The sequence below is a fragment of the Puma concolor genome, chromosome B1, assembly GCF_028749965.1.
Source record: "Puma concolor isolate L17-30 chromosome B1, mPumCon1.1.hap2, whole genome shotgun sequence".
In the NCBI taxonomy this organism is placed as follows: Eukaryota; Metazoa; Chordata; class Mammalia; order Carnivora; family Felidae; genus Puma; species Puma concolor.
In genome coordinates, this window is record NC_141670.1 from 204,136,962 (window position 1) to 204,154,464 (window position 17,503).

The following is a 17,503-nucleotide window of genomic DNA, read 5'->3' on the forward strand; positions in this document are numbered from 1 at the left end:
GTCTGCTCCCTCCCCTCAGCCTGGGTGACATGGACTGACACCCACAGCCACTCTGAAAGTGGGATTTGTCGCAGCTAGGAAGTGGCCTCTGAGACCAGGATTTCTGGGGCCAAAGGCAGGGCCCCTCCCCACCCCAAACACGGTCAGGCTAAAGCAGGTACCGGCAAAGCCCCAGGGAATGTAACTCCAGGCCCTCCCCCTGGCCGGGGCAGAGGGGCCCCCTTGCTGGCCGAGGCCCCTCCTGGGCCCCCCTGAGCAGTCTTCAGGTGCATGACAGATGCGCTTGGCGCCTTAAGAGGCAGGTCACACACCCCTGGCCTCCATGGTGTGATCGTGGGCCAGGTGGAGAGCTGCTGACTGTATTCTGATCGAGGCGGGGGTCCCGTGATTTCCGTTACAAGAGTGTTCTCAGCCTCAGAGCTCTGCCGTCTTCCCCTCCCGACGCCAGATGTCCGACGTCCGTGGTGCTGGCCCCAGGCCCACAGTCCACACGGGTACCAGGCTGATCCCCGAGGCTCAGCCAGGAGGGGGCCTGATGTTTACCTGGAGGCACACAGGGCTGCCTCCCAGTCCCATCCCCCCCAGTTAAAGGGCGTCCCTGCTCTCCCTGCACACTCCGTTCTCACTGTCCCATGCTGTGCCAAGTGCTGCAACACTTCAGTTCCCCCAAAGACAGGCCACAGAGGTGTGGCCGTGCCAGGTAGGACTCGCTCAGAGCCTCGACTTCCAGATCTGTGGAATGGGCACGCTGGTTCTCCCAAGGGTGTGAAGAGCGGGTGTCCTGCCAGCCCCCCTCTGCCGCACACGTGCGGGGTGGGGACCCGGTGTCCTGTGTATTTGCAGAGATTAAAGGAAAAAGCAGAGACTTCCAGCCACGTCTGGGTCTCCATCCTGGAGCAAACTTCACCCTGAGTGCAAGGCCCTGTCCAGACTGCAGGGCGGCCCAGCACTGAGGCAGGGGCCATTCTCCTGGGCTTCCCCTCGGGGCCTGCCTTGGCTTCCTCATTTATGGAAGGGGACTGAGAAGGAGGGGGTAGGGAAAGGGGAGGGGAAGAGGGGGAGAAAGAGGGGAGAAGGAGGAGGAAGAGGAGGAAGGGAGGGGAGGAGGGGGAGGGGCAGCCCCCGCAGGTGTGTTCCTGTGTGCCCTTCTCTGGTCCCCAGGCAGTTAGCTGAGATGCCCCACCCCACGAAGGGAGGCCTGAGCCTGGGGGGAGTGGGGAGGGTGGGGATGAGCGTCAGGCTGCAGGGATGGCAGGTGAGGCACCTCTCTGAGCCGGAGCTGTGCCAGAGGCCAGCGGCTGGGCACATCCCCACCCATTTCTTTCCCCTTGGACGTCAGCACGGATGCGGGGGGTCGTTTGGACTTTGTCCAGGGCAGGGTTGGTGGGTCAAGGCCATGGAAGGGACAGAATTCTGGCCTCCTGAACTGTGTTCCTCAGACGCCCCTGAGGGCCAGAGAGCAGCTCCACAAACAGCTGGTCCCGGAGGAGGGGGTGGGAGGAGGCAGAAGGGGAGGACCCGAGAGGGCCCAGAAGGTGCCCCAAACGGGGGAGGGAGGGAGTGACGGTCCGCTGCCTGGCACCCTGAGGACTGTTCCTGAACTGATCACGAGCCCGGGGTTGCCTTGGAAACAGTAGAGCACGGTTAGGGGGCGGGTGACCACTCCCGGAGTGCCAGGCCCTGCAGGGAAGGCGAGGCAGACTGGTGCCAGGCAGCAGAGAAATGCCTCTCGGGTCCTGAGGCCCGAGGGTCCGACACGGTCCGTGGGGGTCCGGGGAGCTGGCTCCGTTCCCGGCGGCGTAGCAGTCAGCGTGGGCCGGGCTCAGCTGCCGTAACAAGCAGCCCCACGGCTCAGGGGCTCACAGCCGCCAGAGGCTGACTCCTCACTCGGGCTGTCCCCTGGGGCTGGGAGGGGCTGGCCTCCCGTAGTGGCTCAGGGGCAGGGCCATTTCGAGAAGCCAGAGGCACAGCAGAGGGAAGAGAGTTCTGGAGGGACCAAGCCATCCCGTGTTTCAGCCTGGAGGTGACATGTGCCACCTTTATCCGCCCTCGGTGGGCAGAACTGGCCACGTGGTCTGGCCCAGCCCAGAGGCCTGAAGGTCACCTGCCATCCGATTGTCCCTGAAGAACGGGCAGGGCTTGGGGAGCGGCGTCCGAGAAAGCCTGCTCTTCCCGGGGGACCGCGGGCTCCTCCCGGTTTCACTCAGGCTAACGTATCGAACAGGAAGGAGGCTGGCCCAGAGGGGTGCCCAGCTGAGGCAGAGGGGGCTGTGCCCACGGTCTCCTCTCCCTCCGGCCCCAGAGGCACAGGAAATTGAGACAACACGGTCCTGGGACCCCGGCAGGACTCAGCAGGTGCCTCTCAGAGCCAGGTCGGCAACCTGTGTCTCACGGGAAAGCGTGTCTCACCAACCCAGTCAGAGCCCAGGACGCTGGTCTCCCGGAGATGCCGGATGACTGGGAAACACAGGACAGTAAAATACCCCCTTCCTGCAATGTGATCTCAGTCTAGGTACCAGGGGAGACAGACCGCGAGCACCCGTGCCCCGGGGCAGAGGGAAATCCAGGGCGGCAGACCTCACAGGACGGAGGGCTTCCTGGAGGAGGTGGTTTGGAGCAGACATGGGGCAAGGGACGAGATCCAGGAGCCCTGTCCGCACCACACGCGGGAGTGGTCTGGGGCGCAGCCGTCTGGGGGCTTCCAGGGGCGGATGGCCTGCGCGGCACCCCGAGCCCCACCTCTGCCCCACAGGAAACGCCCCGGCAGGACCGTGTACGCCCAGATGCACAATGAGAAGGAGCAAGAAATGACGAGCCCCGTGAGCCACAGCCAAGGCGTCCAGAGCGTCATCCAGGGTGAGGAATTTATAGATGATGATCTCGACTCACAGACTCTAGGTAACACCCGTCCCGAAAACCGACCTTCCCCCCCCCCCTTCCTGTGGGTCCCTGCCTGGCGGCCTCGGGCCACCAAGCACTCGGGACCCAGGGCCAGGCAGGCGGTGGCCCTCTGTCCCCTCCGTCTGAGGAGGGGATGACCGGAGATTAAATCGGCGGCCTGGGGACAGCGGCCACCACATCTGGCAACGCCTGAGCGCCCCGTCCGGCGCCCCCTGGTGGGGGGGGGGCTATTTGCGCGGGGAAGCTCTGCTCTGGGGGGTTGGTGGCCTCTCCCCAGGGGCCCCCAGTGCTCCCAGCCGTCCTGTTCACCGGAAACGAGGATTGAGGACTTCGTGAGCCTCACGCACACGGACGTAACCACCTGTGCACCGCGCTTTACAGTGGACAAAGTGCTCTGGTCGCTGTGGTCTCACTGGCTGCTGCCCGTGCCTGGCGGGCAGTCCCGTCACCCCCGGCCGCTGCCCACATGCACATGGCGCACGGCCGTCGGCGCTCATGCTTCTCACCCACGTCCCCCAGGAGGGCAGTTCCTGTCTGTGCCCCGACTCTCGGTGGCCGGCCCCCACGTCCCCCAGGCCAGCAGCCGGAGCACAGCGGCACGGAAGACGCCCTGAGGGTGTCACTGTCGCCACAGATTGTCAGTACTGTTGGTCCGTTCTCTCCCTCGCTGTGTCTATCCTGCCCTCAGAGCTGGGACAGGCGGAAACCAGTGTGTCACTTGTTCCGGGGTTGAATGTGAGGCTCCGAGGGGTGAAGTCATTCACGCAGGCGGCACAGAACCCAGGTGGCCGACCTCGAATCCAAACCCAGGCCGGCCAGACCCCAGAGCCCGTGTCCTTCAGTTCTCCCTAGAGCGGCTGGGGAGGCCACCCCACCTTTGTCCGTCCCCCAACCTCGGCAGGGTCCCTGCTGTGGGACGGCCAGTCATCTCCCCCCCCATCTGTGCTCCCCGAGGGTGGTGCCTCCGCCCCCTCCTGGGACGTGGTGACAGCTCTGGGTCCTGAGCCCGGCCGGGCTGAGGGACCTCGGTGAGGCAGACAAAAAAGCTGAGATTCCGAGCGGTCGCTTAGCTGAGAACCAAATTCCAGCCCAGCTATGCGGCTCCCCAGCCTGTGCCCTCCCCTCCCCCCACCGCAGCCCCCAGGCTGGGGGTGCTCTCCTGTGCCTCCTCAGGGACCCCTCCACAGGTGTCTCCACTGCTACGGGCTCCACGCTGCCTCCCACATAGCCCGCCCTCCCCCCCCCCCTTCATGCAGGTGACCTCACAACCCGGTGTGACAGCGGCAGCTGCGCAGTCAGGGAGCCCACGGGGGTCTTCCCAAGCTCGGGTGGAGGACGTGGGTGTCCTGGGAAGACCGAGCCCTGTACTCCGGCCCGTGGCGTGTGTTTACCGCCAAGGTCCTGAAGAACAATCCAGAGCATAAAACTAACAGGTCATTTTGAGGGAGCGCTTAGTATGCGCCAGGTGCATTTCCCCAGGTAACCCCCAGGCGGTCCTCGAAGGGCGGCGTTGAGACGCTGTGACACATGACACGTGGCAAAAGCAAGGCCACAAGGGGACGGGCCTCGATGAGGGTCTCACCCACGAGTCCGGCTGGTGGGCCCGGGGAGCCCCAGCCCGGCAGGTGCCGCAGAGCCGTCGGCCGCGCTCTCCCCGAGGACCGGACAAGGACCTGGGGGAAGGTGGCTCGCGGGCAATGCCAGGGCTGTCCACTCCTCTCTCCAACCGGGCAGGGCCTCCGTCTCCTGATGCAGCCCCCACGCAGAGCCCTCCCCCCTCCCCTCATAGAACCCTCCCACCCGCCCAAAGTATCCTCCCCCTGCAGACCCTCCCACTTCCCGCCCAAAAAACCCTCCCCCTCCACTCCCACACATCCCCCCTCCCACCCCGCAGAGCCCTGCCCTCCCCTACAGAACCCTCTCCCCTCCCCCCACAAAACCCTCCCCCTGAGGAGCCCTCCACTGACGCTGAACCCTCCCCCACCCGCAGAACCCTCCTCCCCCCCACAGAGCCCGACCACTCCCCCCACAAGACCCTCCCCCCGCAAAACCCTCCCCCCCACAGAACCCTCCCCCAGAGAACCCTCCCTCCTCCCCCGAAAAGCCCTCCCCCCTCCCCCACGCAGACCCTCTCCCCTCCCCCATAGAACCCTCCCCACCGACCGCAGAACCCTCCCCCTAGAGAGCCCTCCCACCTCCCCCCACAAAACCCTCCCCCTCCCCCCACAAACCTCGCCCCTCCCACCCCGCAGAGCCCTGCCCTTCCCCGCACAGAACCCTCCCCCTCCCCCCACAGAACCCTCCCCCTCCACAGAACCCTCCTCCCCCCTCCCCACAGAGCCCTCCCCCTCCCCCCGCAGAGCCCTCCCCCGTCCCCCACCCAGACCCGCGTTCTGATGTCACCGCTCCCCTTCTCTCTCCTGCCGCTCACGCCGCGCCCCGCAGCGCCCGCTGCCGGGAGGGGGCGCAGCCCCTCCCGCATCCCCCTGCTGCCGCACGCCGGCCGCCCTGTCGCAGGTCAGTGGGCGCGACGCGCGTGGCCTTGGCCTCCCCTGCCGGGGCCCGCCGCTCGGGACGGCACCGGGAGAGCCCACCCTGTCGCGCACCCAGGAGACGGAAAGACCCCCTCCCCTCCCCCCACTGCCCCGCACGGCGCTCAGGCACCACCCGCACGACTCCAGGAACCGCGGGACGCCCACCGCACGTTGGCCTCGCGGCGCTGCTGAGGCCACACGCAGGGTCCCCGGCGCCCCCTGCGGCGGGGGCGGGGCGGGGGCGTGCTCACGGGCGGCCGTGTCCGTTTCCTAGGGAATCACTCCGGCGTGGTCCTGAGCATCAACTCCCGAGAGATGCACAGCTACCTGGTGAGCTGATGTCCCCCGAGGCCCGCGTCCCGGACACTCTCCTCTGCGCCGTCTCATCCCCGGAGGGCACCGGTGCTGGGACCCGCGTCCCCTCAGAGGCCTGCGGAAGCGCCACCTCGTCCAGCGACAGATGCCCCCTCTCCTCAGCTCACGCCCGCCCAGCCCGCGAGACGCACGGGGGCCTGACCCCCGACCCCCCTGGACACCAGGCGCACGGCGCCACCCGCCGCCCCCGGCCCGACCGGGCACTTCTCTGTCCCCGGGCCGCGCGTGGCTGCCCCCGCGCTGCGCCACAGCCCGTGGCCCCAGCCCAGGCCCGGCCGCCCTGGGGACGGGGAGGTGCGCCTGCCGGGGCCGCCGGTCACCCTGCACCGTGGGCCCCTGTCCCCGCACGGGGGGCCCCGGAGCCCCTCTTTCTTCTTCAATACCCACGGGAGGGCGGCTCCTACCTGCATGGCCTCCCTCGGCGGGGGCCGCCCTGCAGAGTCCAGAAAGTGGACTGTGACCCAGACCCCACCCCTGCCCCGGGCCCTCCCAACACAGCCCTCCGTGCCTCCCGCCGTCCGCCTCTTTTTAAACTGCAGATAATGTAAATACCTCTTTAGGTAGCTGTTTGCGTTCTGGGGGTGGGGGGCTGTTCAACTTTCTACTCTGTGGTCAGGCAGTAGCCGTCTGGGTTGCTTTGTCAGAGCCCCCTTCTCGGGACCCTTCTTTTAGTGCCCGGGTTCCGGAGGGACAGGTGCTCTGACGGCTTTGCCCCCGGAGCCCGGGCCTGCACGTCTGCAGCCGGCCAGCAGGTGGCACGCTCCCCGGGCTCCCCGCCCACCCGCTGGGGTCTCCTCCTCCCCCTGGGGCACTGCCTGGAGAAGCACCAAGGGCCCGGCGCCTCTTTACAGTTGGGGGAACCTGGGTAGGAGCCGGGGACCAGAAGAGGCTTCGGATGGAACCGGAAGGGCCGTCCAGGAGCGTGCCCCTCATTTTGAAGTTGGAGAAATTGAGGCCCAGAGAGGGGTGACTTTCCCACGGTCACACAGCAAGACAGTAGCAGAGGTGCCCCAGGGACTAGCCCTCTGCACCCCGGTGCACAGTGAGTCCACTCACTCACAGACGCCTAGAATCAGGGACGCTAGCCTAAGTCTACACTTGTGAATATACAGGGGGGAGGTGTTCACCTTTTGCCTTGAACCCCGAAGTCAGTAGTCTCCTCCCTCCCCCCTTTCGCCCCCCTCCTCCTCTCCCCTCCCTCCCTCCTCCCCTCCTCTTCTTCCCCCCCCCCCCACTTTCCCCTCCCAGGCAGGGCTCAGGGTCTCCCCCTAGGCGATGGGGAACACCGGAGCTCAGGCTGGGAGCTCACTGGCTGCTGGTGAGTCCAGAATGAAGCCTGGGGGGCATTAACTCACTTCCCTTACAAAGGCCTGCAGGAGGGGAGACCCAGGGACAAACCGTCGCGCCCGCAACAGCCCCCAGCGCACAGGAGTCCCTCAGTGTTTGCGTGTCACAAATAGGGACTCTGAGGCCGCGAGGAGGAAGGGGTCACTGTGTGTCACACGCCAGGTGGTGGAGTCCCTCTCCCCGGGCCGCCACTCACCAGCTGGGGCTCCTGGGCCCCCTCCAGAGGTCACCCTGCAAGTTGTTCTTAAGACCCTCCTTGGGGAAGGGCTGGGGCCCAGAGACCGGGGGACGCGTCGCTGGGGAGGTCGGCGCGGGATCCCCGGCTGGCACTCTCTGGACCTTTGCCACCCCCCCAGCCTGTTTGCAGTCTTCAAAGACACCTTAGGGAGCCCTGTGTCCTGCCGTCCACCCCCACCCAGCCTGCCCCATGAGCATCACACAGGGTCAGATACCTGTCGGCACCATCCAGAGCCAAGGTCACGGTCAGCATGAGTCCCCTGGACACAGTGCCCCTCCCCCACCCCCAGCTCACCAGTGCCTGCAGGTGACCACCCCTTTGACCTTCCTTGACCACTCAACTTCATTCTCTCTGCTGTTTGGGTAGGGGTTCTTTTTCCCCCTTAGTTATTGGTGTTTCTCTCGTATTTTACGTTATTGTTTCTATTAAGAGTATTTTGAGTGTGTGGACCCGAGAGCCTGGGAATAAGGTGGCATCTGAGATAACCTTCTACTTCTCCATCCCCGTGACCATATAGATCAACATGTAGGTCTATGGATCGTCTGGTTATACATCTGAGGTTCTACGAATCTGCTGTACAGGCACCTGGGGGTAAGGTGTGGTCTGTGGTGGGCAGCTAACGCTCCATTCGACCGGGCTATGCCCACACTTGGTATATGCACATAACAAAGATGCGAAAAATCCTTTCTTATTTTTCCTTTTTAAAAATCAATAAATCATTTGTGATGCTTTTAACAGAGATTAAATGAATATAATCAGCTTTTGCCTTATTATGAAGCGATTATTCAACACTGACATGAACACACAGGCAGGCCGCTCGGACTGTGGTCTCCAGGCCCCTGGGAGTGGGACCAGGAGCAGTTCCTAACGCTGGGAGCAGGTGGCAATGACATTAACCTTCAGGGTCACTGGATCAGGAACATGTCACCTGCAAAGCAACGATCCTCCCCAGCAGCTTGTAAGGTCCTTGCATGCAGCTTTCAAGGCTAGCGGAAGGGCCCGGAAGCATCAGCCCATTTGCCAGATGGGGAGCGGAGGCCCCGGGAGGTTGAGGGCCAGGAGGCTGACAGTGCAACACAGCACAGTCCTGGGCCCGCTGTGTCTCTCTCTCTTTTTTTTGTTTTAATTTTTTTTACATTCATTTTTGAGAGCTAGAGTGTGAGTGGGGGAGGGGCAGGAGAGGGGGAGACACGGAGTCCCAAACAGGCTCCAGGTTCCGAGCGGGCAGCACAGAGCCCGACGCGGGGCTCGAACCCACGGACCGCGAGATCGTGACCTGAGCCGAAGTGGCCGCTCAAACGACTGAGGCCCCCAGACGCCCCAACCATCTCTTGATCTCAGAAGTGCCACCTGGCTTGTCTCTGAGGGGCCAGGAGGCCGGCCCCTGGCCAGTGCTCCGGCCGCGTGTCCACAGCTGCTTGGGACCTTCAGCCGTGAGGTCTTGTCGGGAAAACTCTTGCTTCCCTTCTCTCTTCCACGCCGAGCTTCCATACAGGCCCCTGCACATTTGCCACGTGCTCGCACCCCGTTTCCAGAAGGAGGCGAGCCTGAAGCCGTGTCCGGCCGACAGAGCATGGGGACAGGTGGGAGCCGACAGCCCGACTCCCTGGCTTTGCCCCGGAGCAGGTGCCTCAAACACCGGGAGCTCGCACACCCGGGCGTCATGGGCGCTGGAAGACAGGGCACCCTCTCCGCGGCCGTGGCCCTGGGATCGGGCTGCGGGCACCGGGACGGGGTGGCCAGGGCAGGAGCTCACCTGCTCAGCCGCCCACCAGGAGCTCGGTTCCCACGACACTGCCTGCTTATGTGGTGGGGGAGGGGCCCCGGCAGCCGCACAGCCGCCCCTGCAGGTCCAGATGGGCCTTAGACGCGCAAACGCCCCGCGAGCCTCAGTTTGCCGCAACGATCGCCAAGCGCCATTGGTTCCCGCTGGCTGGCAGCGGGTGGCTCAAACGCCGGGCACGGTCCCCGCCTCTCCTGGGCCGCGACCCGTTGGCTCCCCAGGCGCCTCGCTGTTGGAACAAGCTGCTGCCCGCGAGGCTCGGTGGCTTTTGGAGCCCAGGGAGCTCAGACTCGCCAGTTCCAGGCGCTGAGTGCGCCGGCCCGGGCGCTGTCCTGACGCGTGCCCGTGACCCGCTGGCATCCCCGTAGCGTCGTAATTGGTCACACACGGTTCCCGGGTTCAGCAGACGGCCCTTCCTCGCTCGTTCTAGAACGCGCCCTGGCACGCTGCTGGGAAAACACGATCATTCACGCCGTGTGCGGCCGACACGACTGTGGCCCAAATGCTCAGCTGTGGTCACGATCCAACAGCGTCCTGGCTGAGGAGGCGGTGCCTGCCAGCACGGCGGTGACGAGGACAAGGTGACCACAATAATGACGACAGCTCCCATTTAGTCTCTGCCACGTGCCAAGTCCGCTGAGGCACTTTTCGTGCAGTTTCGCAAAGCCAGCCGCCAGCAGCAGCCCCATCCCACAGTCGAGGGCAGCAAGGCGCCCAGAAACCACGTCAGGTCCCCAGTGAGCGTCCCTAGGAGCCGCCAGCCCCCCTGTGACCACACAGCTCCTACAGAGGAGGTTGGTGGGTGAGGGCAGAGCACGGCCGGGGGAGGCCGCCAGGCAGGGGGCTTCCGGGCCACGTGAGGATGAACGTGTCCAGGAAGTCACCAAAGGCGAGGCACTAAAGCCAGTGTATAATGTTTCTAGAATTTTCTTGGGACTCAGTGGAGAGGGGGGACAGCAGCTGCGTGCAAAGTGACGATGGGGGACGGCTTCCTGAAGAGGTGCGGATGGGAATGAGCAAATGGAGGAGGGGAGAGGGACGGTGTGTCAGGAGAGAAGGGACTGCCTCTCTGCGGTCATACCTCAGGACCAGTGCCCAAGTGCGAGCAGAGGGCCTGCACCGGGCGGGAACAGGGAGGCACAGAAGCACCTGGGTTTAGAGCTTCTCTTCCAACTGCACTGTGTTTCCAGGGAATGACAAATGAGGCAGAAAAAGGGGTCAGGGAAACAGGAGAAGGTGTGAAATTGTCATCCGGGAGAGGGAGGAAGTGGATTTGCCGAGGAAGTTGGTAAAATTTCTAGCAGCGAGGAGGCTCCCCTGGCGATTTGAGTCACAGAGTTACGTGGAAAACTTCCGGCGTGGCTCCCTTCCTCCCAACCACTTTCCGCCGCTCAGGTGTTAGGGACATACACATCATTGTCCTCGGGTCACAAAATGGCTGCAGTAGCTCCAGACTTGGCACCTTCATCTCATGAAGTCTAGAGGTGCTGATCAGGTTACATGGCCATCCCGGAGGGAACCCCTGTAGCTCACGGTGTTGGTCTTGAGTCACATGCTCCCCTACCCTCACCCCTAGCCAGAGTCAGGGCCACTGTTCGCCCCTACACTGGGGACAAAGAGCAACCACAGAAGGCTGATGGTGAGGCAGAAGTCAATGCTCGTCTTGCAGCGTCAACACCAGAATGTGGGATCAGAGGGGACCCTGCCTCAATCCTGGGGGTCATGGAACGCAGCGGGGCAGCCGGGGCTCCGGAAAATGCTTGGTCTGGAGGGCGCTCCTCCATCAAGGCTAAGTACCTGGAACAGGAAGCAGGCACAGACGGGGGAGGGGCAGGTGGACAGCCCCCCAGCCTAAGGCGGTTGGAAGGCTGGCCTGTGGATGCAGAGAGAAGGCATATTTTCCGGATGAGCCTATAAAGGAAGCTGGAGGAAATTTTAGAAACCGCGTGCATTGTGCCTGGATGTAACACGCAAGCAAATATCCCTTCTCGGAAGCCGGACAGAAGTGGGCAGGCTGGGCGGGAGGGGGCGTAGAGCAGGGCACACGAGCAGGTTCGTGTGGAAAATAATGTGGGTCAGAGCTCGCAGCGAAGGGAGCGGCGACCCCTGAGGGGGCGGGGCGGGCATCTGAAAAAGGCACGGGGACGGAGAGAGGAAGAGACCCGAAAGAGACCCTGTGAGCGCTCTGGGTCGGGGGGCCGTTGGTCCACACAGACTGAGCTGAAAAAGCCCAAGCGTGCGGATTCCGCACACGTTTCTGGACTGGAAGGGTAAGGATGGAATGGACAGAACGCTTGCAGGGGGGCTGAGGCTCCTCCCTCGCGCGTGGCTCGCAGGCAGAAGGTCTGGGGGACCAGAGAGACGCGGGGGGGGGGGGGGCTCGGCGTCGCCAAGGGTCCGGCCGCGGCTCGGCCCAGCTGGCTTTCATTTGTCAAGGAACTTGGACAACGTCCGGGATCTGGGAACGTTCGAGGCCGCAGGTGCACGTGCCTTCCGAGAAGGAACCACCCCGCTCTCGTGTCAGCCGAGGGGGCTCGACGGCGAGCGCTCTGACGGCAGGGGACCGGCGAGGGGGAAAGGGCCGTGGGAGCATCGATCACCTGAATAAACGCGGAGATGAAGCAGAGCAAGAAGTCAACGGTCCCCGCGCACCTGCCCGAAACCCGGGCGGCTGCGGGACGAGATGCCAGCGACTCAGCGGGCTCCCCCGACCTCCGCTTTGGTCTAGCGACCCGGAGCGCTAGGCCCGCCCGGTCGACCCGGGGAGCAGTGAGGCCGGGACTCCCGAGCCTTGCTCCTCGTGAGTCTGCGCTGCCCGAAGGCAGTGGGTGCTCACCAAACGGGGAATGAATGAGACATGTGAATGAATGATTCCTCGGGGGAATCAATGAGAGGCGCGAATGAATGAATCCTCGGGGCCCAGGAGCGTCTGTTGGGAGAGAACGTGGTTTCAGCTCGTCCAAAGCTTCAGGGGCTGCAGGACAGGCCGCGCCCCGTCCCTCTGGTGCAGGAGGCAAGTGAGGGACGGGTGTGGCTGTCATTGTCACCATTGGCCATGGTGGTGGAGGCACCGCTGTCACACCCGTGTTTCTGAACGGCTTCTCCGGGCCAAGCCCCACACCAGGCGGCTAAGGTCCAGAAGCGGGCGGCCCAGAGCCTGCCCCGAGAGAGCCCCCAGCCCCGGGGACGCGTTTAGGAACAGGCGCGGGAGCCGCAGCTTTGCCGGTTTTCTTGCTCATCCTGTCGGGGTCACGCAGAGGGACGCGAAAGGAGAGCCACATGCACGTGGCTTGAGGCAGCAGCTCACCTGGGCACTGGGGGGGGGGACACACACCTGTATGGCACCCGGGTACAGAGGGGACCCCGGGACGCCCCGGGAGCGCCGCTTCTGAGATGAAGGGAGGAAGGCGGGGAACGTGGGGCAGGCCAGCCGCGACGGGCAGGGTCGAAGGAGCAGGGTCCTGGGTCAGAAGGTGGGCGGGAAGGGGTGAGGCCCTGCCACTCTGGCGCCTTCTACCGTTTCGTGGGTGCCGATGGTCGCTTCCCAAGGTGCCCTCACGCGTGGTGGGATATGGAGGCCGAGGCTCCCGTGGGGAGAAGAGGTCCTACTGGGGACAGCGAGTCCCGTGCCCACCGCCAGAAATGGGAAGGACAGTGTCTCGGGAGGTGTGTAGTTGACACACGCCGTGGAACATTCTAGATCCAGAGTCTACATCGGCTTGACAACGTGGGCGGGGTAGGCGGAGGAGGTGGGGGAAAGAAGATGGGGCCGGCTGCCCCGTCTGCTGCTTCCTGCTGCCTCCTCTCCCCGCACTCCTGCTCCAAGGCCCCCTAGGACCCCTGACACCTCCTGGTGCCCCAGACACCCCTGGGCCCCCCAGGACCCCTGACAACCCCAAACCCCCCGGGACCCCTGACAACCGCCGCCCAGGTGTCCCTGGACCCCTGACACCCCCGGTGCCCCTGACACCCCCGGGCCCCCCAGGACCCCTGACACCCCCCCAGCCCCCCGGGACCCCTGACAACCCCTGCCCAGGTGTCCCTGGACTCCTGACACCCCCTGGTGCCCCTGACACCCCGGGGCCCCCCAGGACCCCTGACACCCCCCCAGCCCCCCGGGACCCCTGACAACCCCTGCCCAGGTGTCCCTGGACCCCTGACACCCCCTGGTGCCCCTGACACCCCGGCCCCCCCAGGACCCCTGACATCCCTTCAGCCCCCTGGGACCCCTGACACCCTCCCTGCCCTGGCCCCCCGGGACCCCTGACACCTCCTGGTGTCCCTGACACCCCCGGGCCCCCCAGGACCCCTGACACCCCCCCAGCCCCCCGGGACCCCTGACAACCCCCGCCCAGGTGTCCCTGGACACCTGACACCCCCTGGTGCCCCTGACACCCCGGGGCCCCCCAGGACCCCTGACATCCCCCCAGCCCCCCGGGACCCCTGACAACCCCCGCCCAGGTGTCCCTGGACCCCTGACATCCCCTGGTGCCCCTGACACCCCCGGCCCCCCCAGGACCCCTGAAATCCCCTGGCCCCCCTGACCCCCCCACCCTGGCCCCCCGTGACCCCTGACACACCCCGCCCTGGCTCCCCGGGACCCCTGACACCCCCCCACCTGGGCGCCCCGGAACCCCTGGGCCCCCTGAAATGCCCCCTCCAGTGCCCCAGGACCCCCAGCCTGGCATCCAGCTGCATCCAGTTCCCATGACTTTACTCCCATCGCAGCGCGAAGCTTACATACGGCAGTCGTGGGGACCCTCAGCCTCCCCGAGAAGACGGGCCGACCCTGCAATGTGGGGGACGCCCACCTGAGGGGCCTGCCGGCGGGGAGGAGCTGGGGGACAAGGCGTGGTCGTGCGTGCGTCCGGCTGGCCTCCCTGTGGCCTCTGCCACCTCCCGTGGCCAGTTCTGCCTGGTGTAGTCGTCAGAGCCTTGAAACACTTCCCTTCCCTGCCTGGAACCCTCCAGGGCCTTCCAGCCCCGCCGGGAAACTCGTTTCCGTCGGAAGCAGCCTCTGCTGGTTGCCCCCGCCCCCCTGCACGCCCCCAGCCCAGCCCCCCAACCCAGCAGCACCCCTTCCTCCATTCAGCATTTGCCTCCTCCCTGAGCCCCTCTTCAGGGGGGCCTTGCTCTGTCTGCACAGGGTGGACCCCACGGTGGCCGCAACGGCCACAGCTCAGAGACGTCACCCCTGGGGCGCTTGTGGGGAGGACCGGGCCTTCCCTTCCACGGGCGCGGCTGTGCCTGCACACAGGCTTGGGCTCCTTGACGGGGACGGGGTGCTGACCGCCCCACCTCCTGCTCGGGGACCCAGTCACCAAAGCTGGACTGTGTCCCCTCTGACCCGCGGCCGAAAGCACCGAGCTGCCCCACCTCCGCTGGGCTTGAGGGCCCCGCAGGGTCTGCGCTCCCCCCGCGCCTGCCCTGCCCTCTCCCGCGACGGCCCCTCGTTCCTGCCTTACGGCCTGCGGCCTGGCTTCCCTCGGCCCGAATGCTGGAACTTTTCGAGGCTGAGTGTTTCTGTTTGTTTTTTATCGTTGCCCAAGCCGCGCTCGGGAAGCTCAGCCCCACGGGAGCGGGAACCCTCACGGTCCGTCCGCGTCCCCCGCCCGCCCTGTGTCCAGAACAGTCTTGGGCGCAGGACGTGGCTGTCGGCCTGCTCCCCCTCCCCGCCGGCCACTGCCTGCTGTGACCCAGGGTGGAAGCGGGTCGAACCCATTTCTGTGCTCCCAGCGCCCAGGACGGCCTGGCCAGGTGCTCAGGAGAGTCTGTTCAACAAAACCGGTCGGGGCCCGAATGTGTCAGGCCCGATGAGGTGCTTCTCCCGTGGCTGGAGGGACTCGGGAAGGATGAGGCACCGCCACCCGGGGCGTCGGGCCCTCCCACCGCTGCTCTGCTCCGTCCGGCCCCGGGAGACGCGCAGCAGCGTCAGGCTCGGAGCATCGGGCCCCAGAGTCCTTTGCGGCCGCGGCCGCCAGTCGGCCCTCTAATGTCCACCCGCCGACGAGCGAGGCACAGAGACAGGCCCCCTCAGAGACAAGCCAGATGGCACTTCAGACACCAAGAAAGAAGAGAACGAGGCAGAATTCAAACCGGAGAGCGCCGACCGGCAGGGCCACACGGGGCAGCACCGGGGCCAGTCAGGAGGCACAGGGACCGGAGAACCGGGTTCACGGGAAGGAGCAGGTGGGCCGGCACGGACAGGCCCGGGATTTCAGCAGGCTCTGGGCCGCAGAGGTCCTGCGGGGACCAGGGAAGGGGGTGGTGGCCCAGAGCGTAGGGGCCCCACTTGGAGGCGGTTGGGGGCTGGGCTCCAGAATGCTTGGTCTGCACGTGAGAGCATGCTCGCGGGCGAGCCCTTCACCATCTCCAGGAACTGGCTGGTCCCGGGAGGGCAGTCTGTGTGTCCAGGGGTGAGGCTGGCCGCCCCCCGGGAAGGAAGCAGGCAGCCCTCAGCTCTGTGCGCCCCCACCCCTGGGCACAGCTCGAGGACAGACCAGCCCTCTGGGAGGTCAGGGCCGGCTGGCACCAGCCCCCTCCCAGGTCAAGAGGTGAGCGTACCTGACCCCTCGCACTGGGTGGGCACCCCTCCTGTGTCTCTCACCCCGCTTCTTGACCAGTTGGTCCCTTTGCACGAAAAGACAGCCACTCATCATAAGATCGATGAAGTTCCCATCATGAAATTTCTGGATCCCAGACACCAGCTAACGTCTTCCCTGCTTCCCCTTAAGGAGCTGGGCTCCTGATTTACGCTGGTGAGGCTTTGTGTCGCCCGCCCCCCACCCCAAGTTATAACGCACATGATGAGTATCCTGAGTCGTCTCTGGGGTCTTCTGGCTGAGCTTTAAAAGAAATTAAAGAGGCACTTCCTGTTCCTTGTCAACCCAGCGGGGCGTGACCTGCGTTCGAGACCTGAGAAAGAGCCTCGGCCAACGCGGACTTACCAAATCTCCCCGGGGGACAGACTGCCCGGGGTGGGGTGGGGGGACGGCTCATGTTGGGGCAGGGAAGGCTCTGTCCCGGCTCCTGCATGGGGTTACACAGGGTTACGACCATGCCGAGACCCCCCCCCCCCCCCACCTAAGACGGATGGAACGAAAGGCCCTTTCGCCATCTGTGACGGGACCGGCCCCACCCCACACCACAGGGAGACAATTCGGGGCGAGGGGCACCCTGGAAGGTGGGTCTGGGCGGGCACTTGGGTCACCCGGACGTCCCTGGGTCCCACATACTCGTGCAGCGACTCCAGCTCTCGCCGACCCGGGGTCAGGCCCGGCCCCCCTGCTTGTCGAGCGGGACTTCCACCCTGCGGGCCCCCCCTCACCTCGCCAGGGGCGGCTCCTCGGACCCCAGGGTCGTCTTGTCCAACGACCGGCCAGCCCCGCAGCTGGGGCCGTCTCCTGCCCGTGCCAGCCCTTCCTTAGGCAGGACCAGGTCAAGGAGAGCTCTGGGGGCAGGAGCCGGCCACCTGGCGGGGGCGGGGCTCGGTCGGCGCCACCTGCGGCTCAGACTGGGCGCGTGCACCCGCGGGGGGCATCCCTGCCTCTCTGCACCGCTGCGAGCCGGCCTCGGGCTGTCACTCTCATTCAGGCCCCGGCCGGGGGCCGTCTTCCTCCAGACATGGGGCCATCCCACCCACGCGCGGAGCCCCGGACGTGCCCCACAGCTCCCTCTTCTCCACAGGACGCGGGGGGCCCTCCGGTCTCTCCAGCCGCTGGTCTAGACTCACCTTCCACCGACCCCCCTCGCCACCCCCGCCTTCCCGTGTCCTCACAGCTGCCCGCCTTGGCCCGAGCGGCCCCCGTTCTCACTCTCCACCCTCCGCTCCTGCCGCTGCCTCCGACGGCGACGTCCTTCCCTTGCCTCGCTCCTTGCCGAACTCCTATTTAAACACCACGGACTGGCTCAAGTACCCACCCTCCTGCACACCCTCCCCACCGTCTCAAAGGCCGCCACACCTTTCCTGGAGATGCCGGACGTCTCCACACGGCCCTGCACTCGCCGGGGACGTCCCGGCTCACTGTGGACGTGAGCGAGCCCCCGAGAGCAAGACACGTCCGATTCGTAACCTGGCCCGGAGCCCGGCACTCAGCAGGTGCACAAGCGTTTCTTCAGTTCGGGTCTGTAGACTACGAACCACTTAAAAACACAACAGCTAAGGCTCCTTCATGAAAGAGGGTCCTTGCGGATGGAAACAAAGCACAGCCCCCACCTGCTCCTCCACCTGCTCCTTCCCCCCCCACCCCCCCCATGGAGACTGCCCGCAACTCGCCCCATTCCCGGCTGCTCTGCAAACCGAGTGAGCGAGACCCGGAGGCTGGC

At 65.6% G+C, this 17,503-nt stretch overlaps 1 protein-coding gene across 4 annotated transcripts in view; it reads left to right on the top strand.

Moving 5' to 3' along the window:
• SORCS2 (sortilin related VPS10 domain containing receptor 2) overlaps positions 1-8,153 on the top strand; it is a 456,995-nt gene extending 448,842 nt beyond the window's left edge. The window contains exons 26-27 of one of the 4 annotated variants that reach the window (XM_086705524.1): positions 2,753-2,898; positions 5,710-8,153. In XM_086705524.1, the coding sequence (XP_086561650.1) occupies positions 2,753-2,898; positions 5,710-5,774 (211 nt within the window). In that variant the 3' untranslated portion in view covers positions 5,775-8,153. Of the gene's footprint in view, positions 1-2,752; positions 3,067-5,709 lie in introns of those variants that run through there. The other 3 variants (XM_086705526.1, XM_086705523.1, XM_086705527.1) reach the window with 3 other exon arrangements.
• The last annotated feature ends 9,350 nt before the right edge of the window (positions 8,154-17,503 follow it).